This window comes from Balaenoptera acutorostrata, chromosome 11 (assembly GCF_949987535.1).
Source record: "Balaenoptera acutorostrata chromosome 11, mBalAcu1.1, whole genome shotgun sequence".
NCBI classification, from domain to species: domain Eukaryota; kingdom Metazoa; phylum Chordata; class Mammalia; order Artiodactyla; family Balaenopteridae; genus Balaenoptera; species Balaenoptera acutorostrata.
Window position 1 is genome coordinate 60563505 of NC_080074.1, and position 19836 is coordinate 60583340.

Consider the following 19836-nt stretch of genomic DNA (forward strand, 5'->3'; position numbering starts at 1 on the left):
ATTACATTGTAATATATAATGAAATAATTATTCAACTCACCATAATGCTGACAGGAGGCGGAGCTCAGGCAGTAATGCCAGTGATGGGGAGTGGCTGTAAATACAGGTGAAGCTTCACTCGCTTGCCCGCCGCTCACCCCCTGCTGTGCAGCCTGGTTCCTAAGAGACCACGGACCAGCACCGGGGTTCCGGGGACCTCTGGCTTAGACCACTAAGGGTAAGGAGAACAAAATAAAGCACCTACCTGTATATTTTGGAAGGTGAAAGTAGGTATATATGGAATAACTGAAGAGCGAGTTTACCTTTTTAATATATCAACTAGTAAAGCTAAAAGTACAAAGCAGGAGTAAGTTATCTAAAGATTTGCGCTTTAAAAGTTCTAACTTGTGGGCTTCCCTGGTGGCGCAGTGGTTGAGAATCTGCCTGCTAATGCAGGGGACACGGGTTCGAGCCCTGGTCTGGGAAGATCCCACATGCCACGGAGCAGCTGGGCCCGTGAGCCACAATTGCTGAGCCTGCGCGTCTGGAGCCTGTGCCCCGCGACGGGAGGGGCCGCGATAGAGAAGGGCCCGCGCACCGCGATGAAGAGCGGTCCCCGCACCGCGATGAAGAGTGGCCCCCGCTTGCCGCAACTGGAGAAAGCCCTCGCACGAACCGAAGACCCAACACAGCCAATAAATAAATAAATAAATAAATAAATAAATAAAAATAAGAAAAAAATCCTTAAAAAAAAAAAAAAAAAAAAAAGTTCTAACTTGTTGACAGGTCTGATGAAAGTGGGATCAGTCAATTATGTGACTTTGAGGCTAACAAACTTAAGAGTTGTAATCCTTACTCTTCTCCCTCAAGGGCATCCGTTTTCGAGGCTACAGTATCCCTGAATGCCAGAAACTGCTGCCCAAGGCTAAGGGTGGGGAAGAACCCCTGCCAGAGGGCTTATTTTGGCTGCTGGTAACTGGACAAATCCCAACAGAGGAACAGGTAAGCAGAAGGACACTAGCACTTCTCATTCCCCTCCTTCTTTGCCTTTTTCTAATCTCAGACACTGAATCCTGATCTGGTTATTGGTGGTAGTTTATAGAGGGGAAGGAATCAGAGCAGAGTTCTGCTGTATAAGTGGACTGTATTGAATTCTCTTGGATTTTCTTTACTCAGAGGTCACTGTCTTTTTATTTTTTTTATTTTTAATTTTGGCTGCACCGCACAGCTTGCAAGATCTTATTTCCCGGGAATTGAACCTGGGCCCCCAGCAGTGAGAGTGCCGAGTCCTAACCACTAGACCGCCAGGGAATTCCCATTGTTTTTTTATTTCTCTTCTTTTTCTTTTTTCCTTGCCTAGTGTTTTGAGCAATGTCTCCCTTTCACAGGTATCTTGGCTCTCAGAAGAGTGGGCAAAGAGGGCAGCTCTGCCTTCCCATGTGGTCACCATGCTGGACAACTTTCCCACTAATCTACACCCCATGTCTCAGCTCAGTGCAGCCATTACAGCTCTCAACAGTGAAAGCAACTTTGCCCGAGCATATGCAGAGGGTGTCAACCGAACCAAGTACTGGGAGGTAGGAAACTTTGCTGTGATGATTGATGTTTGATGGAGATTCAAAGGACTTGAGTGTGAAGGAAGAAAAAGGAATGTAGAATCCTTAGGAAAATTACTACCCTGAGTTATGCCAGAAACTCATTTAACAAAATTTTACTGTAGGCTTGCTTTTTATCCGTCTTAGGAATTACAAAGATAAATGAAGCACGCTTTCTATCACCAAGGTTATTGATTTAGTTAGGGTGATATACACATAAAAAAAAAGCTACGGGCTTCCCTGGTGGCGCGGTGGTTGAGAATCCGCCTGCCAATGCAGGGGACATGGGTTCGAGCCCCGGTCCGGGAGGATCCCACGTGCCACAGAGCAACTGGGCCTGTGTGCCACAACTACTGAGTCGTGCACCATAGCTGCTGAGCCTGCACGCCACAACTACCGAGGCCCATGTGCCTAGAGCCCGTGCTCCACAACGGGAGAGGCTGCCACAGAGAAGCCCGTGCACCACAATGAAGAGTAGCCCCCGCTTGCCGCAGCTAGAGAGAGCCCACGCACAGCAGCGAAGACCCAGTGCAGCCAAAAATAAATATAAATAAAATAAATCAATTTATAAAAAAACAAACTACAATTCAGTAATCTTGCTGGAATAGAGGTGTGTACACTGTGCTGTTGGAACATTGAAAAAGATGTGACTTAACCACAGGGCCCCTGAGGAAGGTTTTTTTGTTTTTTGTTTTTTGTTTTAATTTAATTTATTTTTTGGCTGCGTTGGGTCTTCATTGCTGTGCGCGGGCTTTCTCTAGTTGCGGTGAGCGGGGGCTACTGTTTGTTGCAGTGTGCGGGCTTCTCATTGGAGTGGCTTCTCCTGTTGCGGAGCATGGGCTCTAGGCGCGGGGGCTTCAGTAGTTGTGGCTCGCAGGCTCTAGAGCGCAGGATCAGTAGTTGTGGTGCACGGGCTTAGTTGCTCTGTGGCATGTGGGATCTTCCCGGACCAGGGCTCGAACCCGTGTCCCCTGCATTGGCAGGCAGATTCTTAACCACTGCGCCACCAGGGAAGCCCCTGAGGAAGGTTTTGCAGAGTAGTCTCACTCTGGCCCCAAAGGGTCCCTTCTCCTCTTCAAATAAGGAGAACCTTTTTTTTTTTTTTAATTAATTTATTTATTTATTTATTTTTGGCTGTGTTGGGTCTTTGTTGCTGTGCACAGGGTTTCTCTAGTTGCGGTGAGCAGGGGCTACTCTTTGTTGTGGTGCACAGGCTTCTCATTGTGGTGGCTTCTTGTTGTGGAGCACGGGCTCTAGGAGCTCGGGCTTCAGTAATTGTGACACGCAGGCTCAGTAGTTGTGGCACATGGGCTTAGTTGCTCTGCAGCATGTGGGATCTTCCCAGACCAGGGCTCAAACCCGTGTCCCCTGCATTGGCAGGTGGATTCTTAACCACTGTGCCACCAGGGAAGTCCCCAGATAAGGAGAATCTTGAGAATTTGGAAGAATGGCAGCTAAGGCAACTCGGGAGGCTAGGAGGACTAATGCCAGTCAGCCACAGTTTGGACTAACCCACTCAAGATACCTGTCAGGAGTGGAAGGGTGGCTAGTATCCTGGAAGTAGGATCCAAAAAGCAAATGAGCTTTATTCTCTGAAAATGAAATGTGATCTTAATAGTTTGAACTCTGGTTAGAGTATGAGAAGATTGTTGGGCCTTGTCCTAGTGCATAGGACATAATTCCTTCCATCCTCTTTCCAATACCCCACATACTCACAAACACTGGGTAAAGTACAATTTATCTGGCTAGGTTTACAGAAGGACATCTCATTTTCTTTTGTTTCTTATTTAGAGACAGGTAGTATAGGAACAGAAAAGTTCCTTTCTGCAAAGCAGATACACTAAAGGATTTTTGACCAGGAGAAGGTCCCCAAAGAGTTCACTATGAGGCAAGGCACAGAGCAGCATGGCCCACTGGTCTGATGAAATCTCCTTGGGGTTTTGGCAAATCCCACTTCATTGGATTGGTCAATATTTATTCAGTGCCAACTGTGTATAGAGAATTGTGTTTGCTGTTGGGGGAAAGAGGGAAAGTTTGCAGTTGATACTAGTCTGGTTGGCTTTGAGGAGGAAGGTATAGGAATGATGCAAACTAAACCTATTCACAAGCATTTATAAAGTCACACATCAGCAGGTTCAGAAGGTTGTATAACCTGAATATGTTGCTTTTCATTTTCTTTTTTTTTTTTTTTTTTTTTTAAATTTATTTATTATTTATTTATGGCTGTGTTGGGTCTTCGTTTCTGTGCGAGGGCTTTCTCTAGTTGCAGCAAGCGGGGGCCACTCTTCATTGCGGTGCGCGGGCCTCTCACTATTGCGGCCTCTCTTGTTGCGGAGCACAGGCTCCAGACGCGCAGGCTCAGTAGTTGTGGCTCACGGGCCTAGTTGCTCCGCGGCATGTGGGATCCTCCCAGATCAGGGCTCGAACCCGTGTCCCCTGCATTGGCAGGCGGATTCTCAACCACTGCACCACCAGGGAAGCCCTCATTTTCTTTTTAAAATACTGTTCAAGTAATTGTTATCTGTGTGGGTCACCATAACAGAAAAGGTTAAATCAAGGCCAACAGTTCTTCTATTTTAAAACTTGTCTTTTAGAAATTGACCACTCAGAAGTGCCTGTTACTTCTTACAGTGCTGTTGTGTTGACTGTTGTAGAGTTCTTCATACTTTGCAATAAATACCTATAAGATATTTCCCAGGTATCCAAACATGCTGCATTGCTTCACACTGTCCTTTATTGAATCAGAAAAATGAATCTTGTTCTTCTCTGCTTGCTATTGCCTCCATTTCAGTGTACAGCCATTGATTGGTTGTCCTGCCACCTCTTTGTGAGATATCATCTGAGGGTGGCTGTCTTGAGGTGAACATTGTATTTCAGGACTTTGCCAACCTGGAGAGTGTGTATAAGCAATATTGATATATCTGTCAGCCTCAGGATGTGCGTCTAATAAGTTCACACTGAACAAAAATTAGCACCAGTAACTGCTTTAGTGGAGCTTGGTGCTCTTTTGCTGCCATATCCTATCTCTCTCAAAGATCAGACATGCTATTTCAGTTTAGTTCTCTGTCTTGGTTAATTTAACCATTCTACTTTAGTAGAATTACATGACAGCATTCAGCTGGTTATTTCTGTTTAAAAATTTATGTTAAGGAGTATATGTGATCTAATTCTCTACTAGAATCATCAGTTCATTCTGTTTTTTACATACACCTCAAGAGGATGATCTTCCTACAACTTTCCTTCCATAACAGTTTACATGACTTTAAATAGTGTAATCTATTGAGGTGAAAAAGTTAGGTCTTTTACTAATTTACTAATTGACTTAACTTCACTTGTGACTAGGAGATTACTCTGATGCACCAGCTGTTTAATTATGAAGTAGCCTTACGATGTTGTTGAATTGGGTAAAATTTGCGAAGTAGCTGACAGATGAGGTTTTTCTAGTAAGGCATATGAACAGTATATGTAGGTTTTGAAGCTGTTTAATCTATAATAAAATCATCATCCCAACACCTAATAACTCTTGAAAACATGCCAAATATTAGCTTAAATGTTTTATATTCATTATCTGATTTAATCATCAGAACAACCCCATGAGGTAGATGTCACTGATGTCATTTTACTGAATGGGAAAGCTGAAGATTAGAGAAAATAAGTAGCTTGCCCAGGGTCATGCAGCTAGTTACTGGTAGAGACCAGATTGAGACTTGAGTTTGCTTCACTCTAGGGTCTCTTCACCATTAATACTGGCTCTCCTCTTTTTCTGTGTCTTCTTTATAATGACTGATAGCTAACACAACATTGTAAATCAGCTATACTCCAATAAAAATTTTTTAAAAAATGACTGATAGCTAAATACTTGGCCAGAATTTCTCTAGCACTAGAGATGCTGGCTCACAATGATGATTATGGTCAGTTTTGTTACCTTTATTCCAGGCAGTTGTGATGGTGGCATGTTTTGTCTTTTTTTCTGAGGGTTTAAAGATGAAGAATGAGTTCGTACCAGTAGCTAAATAGCACCTCAGTCTTAGTTTATTAAAGAAGAAATAAGGAGGCGTTCTCTGTCAGTGTGTTTGTTTGTTTATTTAATCTCTTGACTGTACAGCTTTACCACTACAAAAAGCAGGGTAAAGATCCCACACTGGCATACCTCGTCTGATACTTGCTGCTTTATAAACTTCATCCTCAGTGCTAGAAGTTGAAACAATCCTCTTTTTGTAGTTTCTTTATGTTGTGGTCATTCATACTTTACAAATGATTTTGAAAGTTGGTACATACTCCACAGATACCAGTTTGCCTAGCCCAGGATCTTGTTCTTGGCATTCTGCTAATGAATCCAGGTCCCTTAGAACTGCATATCCTTGATGCAGGCTTCTGGAAATAACCTACTTCCTTGGGGGATGTAAATCTGCAAGGAGGTATGGTTAATAGTACAATTATCATGTAAGTAATCTCCTGAGAACTTGCAAGTGTTAGCTAAGTACTTCTTGCTTCAAGTAGCTTTTTAATTTTGGCAGTATTCTCATTGAATCTTGGTGGCATTGACAAAATTCACTGAGTACTTGAGTAATAGATGACTTCACAGAGATTATCTCATTTAGGCTAGTTATTATAGATTTTGTTCTTTGTTCCAACAAAACTACCAAAACCTCATGACTTCTTACAGGAACATTTAGCCAGTTAGCTTGATAGGATAGCACTATATAATGTCATTCAGCAAGTATTTTCTCCACGCTTTCAATGTATTGTGACTGAAAGTAGAAATTTTTTTTATTGTTTTGTTTGGTTTTGTGGGTTTTTTTGGCCGCATCTCACGGCTTGCAGGTTCTTTCCCAACCAGGAATTGAACCCAGGCCCTGGCAGTGAAAGCACCGAGTCCTAACCACTGGACCGCCAGGGAATTCCTGAATTTTTTTGTTATTAAAAGAAAAAACTTGGGAATTCCATGGCGGTCCATTGGTTAGCACTCCATGCTTCCACTGCAGGGGACACGAGTTCGATCCCTGGTCTGGGAACTAAGATCGCACAAGCCTCACAGCATGGCCAAAAAAAAAAAAAAAAAAAAAAACGAAAAAACTACTGAAACCCTGTCGCCCTCCCTAAAGGAACTTAAAATCCCTATGAGAAGATAAAATTGAGACATAAAAGTTGAGCACGCTATTAACATCACAAAAAGACAACCAGATATTATGTGTTTCTCTTAATAAATGAACACAGCACTATTTATCAAAAAGTCTTGCTAAAGAAATTGAACATGAATCTGCTCAAACCTCCAGCTCTATCAGTCTGTCGGAAATACAGTGGACAGAGGGACATGTTAAATGACATCACAGGTATATAACTAGCAAAATCTAAACTGTGGGAAATTCTACAGGACAAATGATCTGATTTTCCACAAATAAACTGCAAAGTAAAAAAAGGACAGCATAAGAGGGAACTTAAATTAATTAAAAAGACTTCAGAGACATGTCAGACAGTTGCAATGTGGGCTATTTTCAGTGAAACAGACAAATGAGGGGGAGCTTTATAATAAATGAATGAGGTGGGGGGGACTTGAATACTGAGTAGATAGTTAATGATATTGAAGAATTGTTAAATTCTTTTCAGTAGGATAATGGTTTTGTGATTTTGATTATGAAGGACCTTTATCTTTTAGAGATACATGCTTAAATACTTACATGTTATATATGATATCTGGGATTCACTCAAAATAATTTGGGAGATGAGAGGGGAAAGTAAGGGTATAGATGAAACAAGCATGGCCATGAGTTAATAATTATTTAAGCTAGGTGATGCTTATTAGCTGAGTGGGTAACCTTGTGCCCCAGTTTTTACAAATGAAGGCTATGTTACCTTACAGGACTATTGTAAGAAAAGAAAAAAATGAAAATAATATATCTAGCACAGTACCTGTTATATAGTAAGTGCTTAAAAAATGGAAGCCTTTGTTAATAACTAACAATTGAATGCCACTGTTTGACCCTTGGTGTATATGGTGAATTTTCTTTGAAAGATGGAACATAGAATTATTAAAACCTAGTGTCTTAGCACATTCTTTGAGTGCAAAGTCATGTAGTGGAAAAGATCATGGTTTTAAACATATAAGGGTTCAAAATCTGACTTTGGCATTTAACTGAATGCTCTGAGCCTCAGTTCCCTTTTCTGTAAAATGGAGGTCATTATATACTTTGTAGAATGGGAAAAAATTGGGAATAATGTTTTAATATACATGAGATAGTTTGTATAAATCCCTTAATGCGGTGCCTGGGTCGTAACAGTTATTCAGTTAAATGGTCATTGTTGTTATACTCCGTTTATAATCACCCAGCATAGAATCATCAATCCAAATAGCCCAGTCCATAGAGAACAGACACCATCCCTGCCTTATTCTTCCTTGTTGATAATTCCTCTTCTTTTTTTCTCCATTTTCCTCTTCTCCCCATCAGTTGATTTATGAAGACTGTATGGATCTGATTGCAAAGCTACCTTGTGTTGCAGCAAAGATCTACCGGAATCTCCATCGAGAGGGCAGCAGTATTGGGGCCATTGATTCTAAGCTGGACTGGTCCCACAATTTCACCAACATGTTAGGCTATACTGACGCTCAGTTCACGGAGCTCATGCGCTTGTACCTCACCATCCACAGGTGAGGGAGACCCAGCAACCATAGCCACCAGGTGCCTGGATTGGTGGTGAATATTAAGAAAAACTCCTTGGGACTTCCCTGGCAGTCCAGTGGTTAAGACTCTGTGCTTCCACTGCAGGGGGCATGGGTTCCATCTCTGGTCGGGGAATTAAGATCCTGTATGCCATGCAGCACGCCAAAAAAAACCCCAAACTCCTTAACAGGTGGTAGGTAGCAAGGAGATGGAAACACAGCATATGGGATGGTACAAGGCAAGAAAGGGGTCTGGTAAAGAAGGTCAGGAGGTCTAGAAAAATTACCATAACCACGCTAAGAGTAAGATAGTGCTTCTAGCTAGGAAAAGGTACTAGCTGCTCACATTAGACAGGTCCTTTGGCTTTCCAGGAGCTCCCTCTTCTGGCCATTGATGTTAAAGCTGCAGTGAGAGTCGGGGAGCTTGGCACGCAGGCCAGGCATCATCAAGCAGTAACCTCTCCAGCCCTGTGGATTAGTGAACAAAGGCTGATAATAAGATTGGGACATCTCTTACAAGAGCTTATGTATAAGTGACTAGCTATAGGCTGGTGTGAATCCATAGCTAGGCTAGTATGTGACGATAAGAGAACAGCAAGGACTGTGTTTCAATAATCTGCCCCTTTTTTCTCCTTTCTCTTGGCCTTGATTCTCCTTTCTTACTTCCCCACAGTGACCATGAGGGTGGCAATGTAAGTGCCCATACCAGCCACTTGGTGGGCAGTGCCCTTTCAGACCCCTACTTGTCCTTCGCAGCAGCCATGAATGGGCTGGCAGGGCCCCTGCATGGGCTGGCAAATCAGGTAAGACTGTTCTTTTTCTTCTCCTGCTCCGTGTTTTTCTTACTGCCATGCTTTGTTTCTGATCCTGGAGTTCTTTCCTGGCATATGCATTGACACTCTTTTATTCTCCAAACCTTACCCACAGGAAGTGCTTTTTTGGCTGACACAACTACAGAAGGAAGTTGGCAAAGATGTGTCAGATGAGAAATTACGAGACTATATCTGGAACACACTCAACTCAGGACGGGTAAGCAGAGATGCTTAGCAACTAGGAAAGAAGCCAAGACTCAAGTTCTATAATTTGGAAGAATGAAGGAGAAAAGAATGAGATAACTCCCTAAATTAGAGGAGATTTTTTTCCCATTTGCCTACCCTAAAGAATTCAGAAAAGACAAAAATTTCTACCTGAGAATACAACTGGTTTTCCCCCCCTATCCTTTGTAGGTTATCCCAGGCTATGGCCATGCAGTACTAAGGAAGACTGATCCACGATATACCTGTCAACGAGAGTTTGCTCTGAAACACCTGCCTCAGGACCCCATGTTTAAGCTGGTTGCTCAGCTGTACAAGATTGTGCCCAATGTCCTCCTAGAACAGGGCAAGGCCAAGAATCCTTGGCCCAATGTAGATGCTCATAGTGGAGTGCTGCTCCAGGTGAGTCCTCCTTTCCCTGCTTTCCTCTAATTTATACCAAACCTTACTGTTCTCTGCCATGCACAAAATCAACTCCCTAGTCAGAACAAGGGCTCTCACACCTCCTTCCTTACCCTTTTGTTAAAGTTGCCTATGGTAGGGGAGGTGTGGGCTGGAGGAAACGGGTGCTTTCTTTTCAGAATCCAGTTGCTATACTTTTCCCAGTCATTTCTATTTAAGGCTAACTGGGTTAAGGTTTTTAATCAATCTGGACTTGTACATGCCACTACCTGTGGGCCTTTAACAAAACTTTTTTCTCTTTTACCTTACAGTACTATGGCATGACGGAGATGAATTACTACACAGTCCTGTTTGGGGTATCACGGGCACTGGGTGTATTAGCACAGCTCATCTGGAGCCGAGCCCTAGGCTTCCCTCTAGAGAGGCCCAAGTCCATGAGCACAGACGGTCTGATGAAGTTTGTGGAGTCTAAGTCTGGGTGAAACTGAAGACTGGGAGAAACTAGCTACCGGAAAGTGAGGGATCTTAAAGAAAAAAAAAAGTATACTTTTGTTTCAGGGGGCTTCTAAAGACTTAAGATTAAATTGTATCTGAGGCACTGATGATAAGTTTGAGGTTAAGATATTAATTAAGATTTTAAAAGATGAAAAGTAACCCCTTCTTCCCTAACCAGCTCCTTTCCCCGGCCTGGTATGAGTTGCCCATCAACTGTAGGGTGACCAGGACTAATGCATGTGGTATGGGTTAGGTTTACCCGTGCCCCCACCCAGTCTCCAGAGTGAGAATCTGGCTTCTCTTTCCCTAGGTCAAAGCTGGTTGCAGAGAATCTGCAGTCACTTCAGCAGAGCTTTTGGTTCTACTCTGCCCGCCCCTTAATAGGCCAGCAAACCAGGACCCTGCCCCTTCTGTTTCCATAGGAATCATGTTGGATTGTCACCTATACCAAGCCCCATTAACCTCTCCGATGCACACAGACACTTCCTAGCAAGACCGATTGGTTATGCTTTGGCTTTGTTTGTTTGTTTGTTTTTAATGATACCAGGTGATCATAAAGGCCATGGTATTTGTTGTGACTGGCACCCAGTGTTTTATTTTTATTTCTCTTTTTAAAATTATCCCATTAAAATTAAGATCTGGGAGTGTTCTATTCCCTATTACTTGAATACTCACCTCTTTCCAGATTTTCTATACCTGCTGCACCTCAAGCCAAGGTTGCTCTGGACCTTCCCCTCTTGGTCCCTATTAGAGACCTCTTTCAGCAGGTTGTATACAGCACTGTATGATATTGTGGTCTTTCCCATTATTTGGCTTTATCAGTGCTTAATATGAACTAAGCATTTTACTTCCCTGGAACACAAGCCACTACCCTCTGACCTTTTTTCTTTCCCCTTTAATATGCTGTGGGCTATAGAACAGGGACTTGGGAATGACCAGCATGATATCTTCATGGCCTGATCCCAGGGGTACTAGCACCTCTTTCTGAACAGGGAAATGAGATTGGACATGGTCTCCTTTGAATATGAGGTACTGGGGCTGAGGGCATTAAAAATAGTAAACCTCCCTCCTCATCCCCTGCCACAAGCAAATATCTCTTTATTTATCAGGGTTCTTATCCTGCCCCTTCCCCAAGAGCTCACAGTACAGTGTTTGTTTTAGAAGCCCCATATGCACAGGTTTCCAGTGACTCAGAATGCTCTACTGCCTTTTCTTTTCAAGAAAGGATTAAAAATACACTCCTGCTGTGCCCCCTTCCTCCCTCGCAACTCCTGCCTGTGTTTGTGTGGATCCCAAATCCCCAGAACCACGCTGTTGAGATGGATAATACTGTCTGTAAATCCCTGGGTAACTGTCAAGTCATGATGCAGACTTCAGGTTGTTCTGTATAAAATGCAAAATAAATGTTTTTATTAACAATGCTTGAGCCTATTAAATAAGGCCTGGGAGAATCAGGTAAGGATTCTGGCTAGCAAGATCCTGGACTTGGTGGGTTATGTTATCCTGTGCATCTTTTTTATCTTGAGGTAGGTTTGGCATTCATTTACCCTAATCAGAAGACAGGTTCCCTGTGAGATTTCCAAAGGAGATTGCCGTCTGTCTTCATGGTTAGAAGTCCTTGATCTTTAGCCCCCATCCTTCCTAAATTTGTCATAAGGTAGAACACTCAAGGACTGTAGCTGAGACCTCACAACTGCTCATGTGACTAATCCAAGGAAGCTGGTCCAGCCCATTGGGTGAAAGGAACAAACTATACCAAGGGCAGTTAAGGTAGGACTGCTGACTCAGGATCTGAGCCTCTAGAGGGCTCTGGTACTTCGTGAAACACCAGTTCTTTGCAGCTTCCCTTAAGGATCCCCCAGAATAAGAGGTGGTCTGGAGGGCATCAGTTATATGGGAGGTCTGAGACCAGATTACTCTGTCCTGAGACTCCTCCTGCAACTGACCTTCTGAAAAAGTCTATAAATAGGCAAGGGAGTGGGTACTAGGTCCTGGCTTGTAGAATGTGCTACTATAGTTAGCAGGGACACTGTGTCCAAGAGGCCTTCTTGCACCTTCACTCCCCTAGGGAAGGAAGCCATGACTTTCTACTACTCTACTATATCTACATTATTCCCCTGAGAAGCAATATATAAAAGCCAAATTCATACTGTCACAATTAATTTATTGAAATTTTATAAAAACTCAGGCCAAGTGGAAGAATAAGTTACAACCCAAGAGTATAACTGTTCAGTGCTCTTTTGCTCCTTGCCCCCTGTGGCAATGATGGGGAGAAAGCCCCTTGCTCTCCACTAGCCAGGCAGCATGGAACTATTCTTAAAGTGAGGTCATACGGATTTCAAGCTGGGGCCAGATCTCAGGCATCTCCTGAGGGGCTGAGGGCATTAAAAATAGTAAACCTCCCTCCTCATCCCCTGCTACAAGCAAATATCCCTTTATTTATCAGGGTTCTTATCCTGCCCCTTCCCCAAGAGCAGGCAAAGTTATTGACTACCCAGTAGCTGTGTGTCAGAGAAAGGAGTTCAGTTTATTCAATCCTAAGAAAAGTTGCTGTCTTCCCCTGGTCAGACACTAAGGCACCTTGACAAGAGCTCAGAGACAACCATACAGTCCTGATTATAATTCAGTGTGAGAAGGTTGCAGGCATCAGGCATGTGGGCTCTCAAGATGAGCCTGACCCTTTCCTAAGCATGTCTCCTTTCCATACCTCCCTGCCTTTTCTTTCCCCCAGCATTTCCAGCCAGCTTAGAGCCCAATTTGAGTGGGAGAACAGTATTATGAACATAGACTCTTCTCTCAGATTGGAGCAGGAGCCAAATGAAATAAATAAGAGAATTGGGTGAGGAGGGAGAGGAGAGGTGAGGCTAGGGAACAATCGTTTGCCTCAAGTTTGGTGCACCTCATGGAACATCAGTTCACGGGGGATGGCTGTTTCTGGACCAAACTTGGTTGCTGCCCGGCGCTCGAAGGCAGTGACATTCTGTTTGACAACCTCATCAAAAAACATGGTGGCCAGCTGGGAGTGCAGCAGAGAACGAAATTCAAAGGAAATCTGGGAATGGGTAAGAAACAGAAACTCTTCAAGACCATGTTGGATAGTCCCTGGCCAAATGCAAGGATACTATTCAGTGCCTTTTCCTCCCGCTCCAGTTCATTAGATCCCCTCAAAGGCCCTGGGACTGAGTATAAAGTACAAGTTTGATACAAGCTCAGACCTGTGAAGAGTGTCATTGACTTGTGAAATAACTGTCACAGTACCTCAGCTCAACCCCCCAACAAGGTAGCCCTGTGCTATACAGCCTCCTGACTCACCCAGAAGTCCACAGTGCAAGTTCGGGGATAGGCAGGAATACCAGGATGGAACCGCCAAATGGTCTCTAAGTGGTTGAAGAGCTTGCCGTCGGTGCAAACAGCCTAGAATAGGACAATCAGGTAGTTAAACAATATTACGATGGAATTAAACCTGTATCAGGTATAGGAGGCTATAAGAAGGAATTGAAAGCCATTTTCCTCTCCTAATATTTTATTAAGGAAATATTTGGCACGTGGAGATAAAAAATCATTACAAGGAAAGCCACAGTAGCCTTTAAACGTAAAAATGCCAGAGAACACAAAACTTCCTGATTAATCCCTCCCAGACAGACCTCACCTTGACCATGTGAGGTTTGACCATGGAAACAGCAGAAGTATAACGTTCCATAACAGGTGGAAAGCCAACCTCCAACTGGGCCTTCAGGTGACCTTTGCGGCTGTATACCACTAAAGACTTCTTACACCAGGGCACAAACTCACGATACTCCTGGACATTGGCTACCACCTCGTACATCTCCTGCATTGAGTACCTAGGGAAAGGAATCAGAGAGAGGCCAAGGAACTGCCAGATGGGTGATGTTCCTCCTTGCCCTAGGCACCCTCCCCCCATGCCCACTAATCATGCACCTTCAGGAACTAGAGATGCCAAATAAGCCTGGATGAATGACTTTGCGAAAGCAAATGTGTAAATTTCCATGACGTTAATGTTACCTTAAGTTTTACAGAGTGCTTTTGCATTTACTATTTTGATGCTAAGACCATCTAGGGAGAACAGAGGTTGTTGATTTTACTGATGATTCACAAAAGGACTCAAATCCCAGCTCTACGACTTTTTGACAGTGTGGCCCTAGGTAAATTATTACTGTCTCCGTATCTCCTCTGTGAATCATAGGTAATAGTAGTAATTGATTCATAAGTTTGTTGAAAGGATCAAATGAGAAAATCTATGGTAAAACACCTAAGCAGCCTAACTGCTAGCAGTTAGTAAGTGCTCAGTAAGTGTTAACTCATATTGTGCTCAGAATACCTGAAGTCAGGTGAGCAGAGAAATAATATCCTGTTGTCTTATATTACTGTCCAACTCTAGTCACGTTTCACAATGCACATGCATAGCAACCAGGAAGGGGGGAATTAAGGTTGGAAGGCTGGCAGAGGAGGATAAAGGATCAGTAATATAGCTGGGAAGCATGGGACAGCCAGGGATGAATCTTGCCCACTACGGCTACCCTTACGTTCCAGCCTGTACATGCTTTTTGTTTGGCGGGAAAGTGAATGTGGAGGGCTGCTGGACAGGAGGGGATGCTCACCCCATGATCCTACGCTCGGAGTAAGCCTTTCGCTTGTTGGTGAAGGAGGCAGCAAAGCCCATGAAGGAACGGCTGGGAGGTAAGCCAGCCTCAGCCGCCAAGACCTGGGCAGCCCGGGGCAAGAAGAGGCTGCACGAGATCAGAAATCTAAGGCCAAAAGGAAAGGAGAAACACGTTACGATTCTTTCCTTGTGTTCCTCAACCATTCCCAGGTGAAGGGGAAGAGGGGCGCATCCCAGAGGAAGGTCGTCCAAACAAGCTTTCCGCCTCGCACCTGCTGCAGCCCGCCAGGCTCCCTTGGCCAGGCAGTCACGAGTGCGAAAGGTCGAGGGCGGCGGAGGACAGTGCCGGGGGAGGAGTTGGGAAAAAGTGGGATGCGTGCGAAGCGCCGGGTGCCTTTGACTGGAGGCTACCCTACTGCTGAAAGCGAGGACTCTCAGGAAGCATCACAGTCCCCGGGGCCCCGCCAAGCCCGCTGTTGCCAGGGCACCCGCGAGGGGCAAGAAGTGGTTGGGCACCCACCTCGAGGACTTTGCCTCGCGAATAACTTGCAAAAGCATTCCCTAAAGCTCTACATTAGACCCCAAGGTACGACCGCAGCCGCCCTCCCGCCGTGCCTGCTGCCAGAGCTGCAACTTCGGGGTCCTGGGCGACCCCTTTAGCTCCAGCCCCGACGCCCGCACCTCCCTCTCACCTCATTGGTCCCGGCGGTCGCGGAGGGACCAGGGGCGGGGCCGGGAGCAGCGAGAGGCCGCTGCAGCCCCTGGCCGCCGCGCGCGTCCCGGCCGGGAGTCGCCGCGCGCCTGCCGAGGCCATGCGCGGTACCCTCCCTTGCCCTCTCGGCTCTGATACCAGCTGCGCACTCCTCACTCCAGAGGAAGAGCGGACGTTAGCGGCAGCCGGGCGAGTTCAGGGCCCCCGAGCGCAGGGGCGGCGCGGGGCGGTAGCTCCTCTCCCCCTGTTCCTGCCCGGGCGTCCGGGTTGCCTAGAACTGAAGCCGCTACCGCTGCTCCCGCAGCTCCCAGTACCCCCACGTCACGCCGTTGCCATGGCTCGGGACCGGGAGAGGGGGGAAGGAAGGGGACCATGCGGCCTGTCGGGAGATGTAGTTTCACACCTCTGGCGAGAAAGGGCGCTGGAGGGGGTGTTTGAGAAGCTGCAGAGATGGCCCCGTGGAGCGAGCTCACCAGGCAAGCTATTTGCCGAGTCTGTGGTCACGGACCTGGTACATACGCACAGAAGCGACTTCTTGGGCATGTCAACAGCATATGCCGTTGGTCTTCTGAACGTCTCTCTTATAGACTTTACTATATTCTGCCTTGTTTATAGTTAGAAGTTCCATTCATCTAGTACCTAGTGCTGTGCTTTGCATCTTTGAGAAAGGAAATTAATGTTCCAGGATCTGGGCTAAGACTTTGCATAGTTTTCCCTTTTAATATTTATAGAAAGAAGTCGGGGTGAGAAGAACCAGACTTACTTTTGCGGTAGAGAACCATCTTTGCCTGGAAAAGTGTACACTTGATAGAGGTGAGACCTCATGGGCAGGAACCCAGGCAAGGAAATGTCACTACACTGCTTTCAATCATGATACAAGGAGAAAAAAAAGTGCCCTTGATAAAAGTGGGGAGAACAGAAGAGAGAGAGAGGAGAGAGAAATCACCAATCAGAGACTGGATCTAGGTGGGTGCAAGAGCTCTTGAAATTCTCCCACAGTGGAGTAGAGGAAGGACATTTTAAGAATGGTGGTGTCGGGCTTCCCTGGTGGCGCAGTGGTTGAGAATCCGCCTGCCAATGCAGGGGACACGGGTTCGAGCCCTGGTCTGGGAGGATCCCACATGCCACGGAGCAATTAGGCCCGTGAGCCACAATTACTGAGCCTGCGCATCTGGAGCCTGTGCTCCGCAACAAGAGAGGCCACGATAGTGAGAGGCCCGCGCACCGCGATGAAGAGTGGCCCCCGCTTGCCACAACTAGAGAAAGCCCTCGCACAGAAACGAAGACCCAACACAGCCATAAATAAATAAATAAATAAATATTAAAAAAAAAAAAAAAAAAAGAATGGTGGTGTCTGCTGTTGCATTTAAAGATGTTTTTGTTATCACAGTGCAAGCCCCTCCTCTGCTTTAGTCTTTAGAGCATAAGTCTTCAGTCATGCTCTCCACATTCAGGAAAGTTTTATCTGAGTAGTGTTGTGGGGGTTAGGGTGGGAGGATGAAATAATTAAAGACTGTTTTGCCTTTAGGGTCTAATTGGTAGGGAAGAGAGATATCTTGTCCAGAAACAGGGACCTGAAAACAGATGTAAACCTTCCAACTCTCCCCACTCCTTGAGATTGGCATTCATTTGGGGAATTCCACTGGATATGGATTGATTTTTAAAGTTTGAGCCCATTTTGGGACTTCCCTGGTGGTCCAGTGGGTAAGACTCAGCTGCGCTCCTAATGCAGGGGGCCCGGGTTCAATCCCTGGTCGGGGAACTAGGTCCCGCATGCATGCTGCTACTAAGAAGTCTGCATGCTGCAGCTAAAACCCGGTGCAGCCAAAATAAACAAACAAATAAATAAGTAAAGTTTGAGCCCATTTTATCTGGATTTCAAGGAGCAGGAGCCCTCCCTTGAACTCTGGTTTACATGTGACATTTTGTAAGGAAGGCATTTCAATCCTTATGTTAAATTATTTATACCTGAAGTCCCAAATTGGGGAATGATCTCACTTCTTTTTCTCTTTTAACATTTCTTCTTTTTCCCTCAGAACCCTCCCCCCAGCAAGATACAGTATCTCCTTCCAGTTTGAAGATGATAATTGGGAGCCACTCTCAGAAGGGCATATGATCTTGAGGGACAGATTTACTCTTTCCAACCCCACTCTCTTGTCCAACCCCTCTGACCAAGTGCTTACACATGTGAGACAGCTGCTTAGAGTGAGGAGTAAGGATCTGACCGGATAAAAGACAGAAATTAACTGTGATACATAACTAAACTGTGACCTCATTAACACTATGCCTTAACCGAGTTAACTGCTGCAGAATCTCCAAGGTACAATAGGCCTGCCAAGCCAGTTTGCTTGTTGTCCCCCCTACTAATTAGATTAGGTAATTATTGCCATTTAAGCTTTTCCTAGTTCATTCCCTGTACTTGAAACAACCAATTTCCTGCCATTTCCCTGTCATTCTACATCGATAACTTCCTTCAAGTACTGACTCAAAACACACCTCCTCCAGGAAGACCCTCTTGACTGAACCCATCTCTCTACATTATTCTGAACACATAATGCCACATAAAGTAGCATGAATCCTATATTCTCTAGTTGTTTCATGTGCATGTGTATGTTCTCCTAGGTTATAAACTCCACAAAAGTAGACACTATTACTTTTTTTTAACCTACCATTATATATATATATATATATATATATATATATATTTTCTTTTTCTTTTTTTTGGCTGCACGTCGTGGCTTGTGGGCTCTTAGTTCCCGCCCTTGGCAGTGAAAGCAGAGTCCCAACCACTGGACCACCAGGGAATTCCTGACACCATTACTTCTAAGTTTCTACCTCCGAACTAGTTAGTATAGGGCTGAGTACAATGGTGAATCCTCAGTAGACATTTGTTAGAAGAATGAAAACTGAGGCTTAAAGACAGGCAGGCATCTGCCTAGAGTTATCCAAATATGAATTCAGTAGTGGAATACAGACGGACTATTTGCATAAGAGGGCTTTGCCACCACTTCCGGCCTCCTCCTCCCCAACACTGTGCATCTCCCTGAGCCCTGGAAGTAACTGTGTTACCTATATCATATCCCTTTTTTCCCTCCTGGGAAATCCTCTTTCTGTGCACTGAATAATATTAAAAATAACTCTTCTAGCCCTTCTTCCTCCTTCCAGCTGCCCAGAGAACCTGGCTGGCAAACTTCCTTGTTCACCTCCACTCAGGAGCCAGAACCAGGCACGTGACCCCAGCTCAACCCCTGACTCCAATTCCTCAGGTTACCAAAAGCTATTTCGGGCATTGGAGGCCATGTAGTCCCCTCCTCCCCATCCTCTGGGCCATATACTAGTTTAGCCCTTCCTGGAAGGTCCATCATACCCAATAGCCAAGTCAGCATATCCCAACACCCATATCCATCAGATCCCTGACTACCTTCAGTTTCTACTTCTTCAGCCTCATCTTCATCATCATCATCAAATATTGTGTCTGTTTCCATGTGCTGCTCTGCTAGAGCATCCTTTTTTTTTTTCCACAGAAAACAAAACCAATAGGGGGCTTCCCTGGTGTTGCAGTGGTTAAGAATCCGCCTGCCAATGCAAGAGACACGAACGGGTTCAAGCCCTGGTACTGGAAGATCCCACATGCTGCGGAGCAACTAAGCCCGTGGGCCACAACTACTGAGCCTGCACTCTAGAGCCCGCGAGCCACAACTGCTGAAGCCTGCGCGCCTAGAGCCTGTGCTCCGCAACAAGAGAAGCCACTGAGATGGAAAAGCCCGCGCACCTCAACGAAGAGTAGCCCCCGCTCTCCACAACTAGAGAAAAGCCGGCGCTCAGCAATGAAGACCCAATGCAGCCAAAAATAAATAAATTTATTTAAAAAACCCAGAAATCAAAAACCCAATATACAGTCCTGTGTTGGAGGACTCTGCCTAACAAGGAGTTTAAAATCCCTTCTGGAACATTGGACTCCTGTATGTCAAAGATGTAAGGTGAAATGAACAACAAAGATGTGCAATTTAAACCTGATTGTGACTACAACACAGAGAATATAGCCAGTATTTTATTATAACTATAATAACTATAAATGAAGTATAACCTTTAAAAATGTGAATCACTATGTTGTACATCTGTAACATGTTGATCTGTACAACTATATCTCAATTAAAAAAAGTTAAAAAACAAAACCCAAAAACAGCAACCTGATTGTGATAGTGTAAACTAAGTATGGAAGTGATAAGGAGACCTAACAAAAGGGAAAGAACCTGTTAACCAGGGAAGACTTCCTGGAAGAGGTAAGTTTTCAGTAAAACTGTGAATTTTATTTTCAAAATGGTAAAAATTCAAAAAAT

At 44.8% G+C, this 19836-nt stretch overlaps 2 protein-coding genes across 10 annotated transcripts in view; one reads left to right on the forward strand and one right to left on the reverse strand.

The window, feature by feature from the left end:
• LOC102998810 (citrate synthase, mitochondrial) overlaps positions 1-11584 on the forward strand; it is a 37454-nt gene extending 25870 nt beyond the window's left edge. For both annotated transcript variants that reach the window (XM_057556358.1, XM_007179591.3), the window contains 7 exons: positions 850-981; positions 1368-1556; positions 8021-8220; positions 8906-9035; positions 9160-9261; positions 9459-9668; positions 9980-11584. In XM_057556358.1, coding sequence (XP_057412341.1) covers positions 850-981; positions 1368-1556; positions 8021-8220; positions 8906-9035; positions 9160-9261; positions 9459-9668; positions 9980-10150 — 1134 coding nt within the window. In that variant the 3' untranslated portion in view covers positions 10151-11584. The remainder of the gene's footprint in view (positions 1-849; positions 982-1367; positions 1557-8020; positions 8221-8905; positions 9036-9159; positions 9262-9458; positions 9669-9979) is intronic.
• Positions 149-15817, reverse strand: COQ10A (coenzyme Q10A). 8 transcript variants are annotated; one of them, XM_057556361.1, is made up of 6 exons: positions 15477-15815; positions 14783-14929; positions 13813-14005; positions 13476-13577; positions 8579-8700; positions 149-211 (listed from the first exon to the last, which is right to left on the reverse strand). In XM_057556361.1, the coding sequence occupies exons 1-6, from the start codon at positions 15596-15598 to the stop codon at positions 160-162; spliced, it is 738 nt and encodes a 245-aa protein (XP_057412344.1). In that variant the 5' UTR covers positions 15599-15815; the 3' UTR covers positions 149-159. The 8 variants fall into 8 exon arrangements, with proteins under 8 accessions (XP_057412344.1, XP_057412346.1, XP_057412342.1 ...); XM_057556363.1 differs by lacking the exon at positions 149-211 and adding an exon at positions 4433-4463 and having other exon boundaries at positions 15477-15814; XM_057556359.1 differs by lacking the exon at positions 149-211 and adding an exon at positions 5643-5982 and having other exon boundaries at positions 15477-15817.
• Between the last annotated feature and the right edge of the window lie 4019 nt (positions 15818-19836).

Excerpts from the sequence above, each read along its gene's own strand:
- COQ10A (XM_057556359.1), bottom strand. The coding sequence starts at position 15,598 with ATGGCCTCGGCAGGCGCGCGGCGACTCCCGGCCGGGACGCGCGCGGCG. Across the intron at positions 8,701-13,475 it reads CTTGCACTGTGGACTTCTGG|GGCTGGAGAGGTTACTGCTT; the intron begins GTGAGTCAGGAG and ends ACTAATCCACAG. Across the intron at positions 5,983-8,578 it reads AGCCAAAGGACCTGTCTAAT|ATTTACATCCCCCAAGGAAG; the intron begins GTGAGCAGCTAG and ends ACCTCCTTGCAG.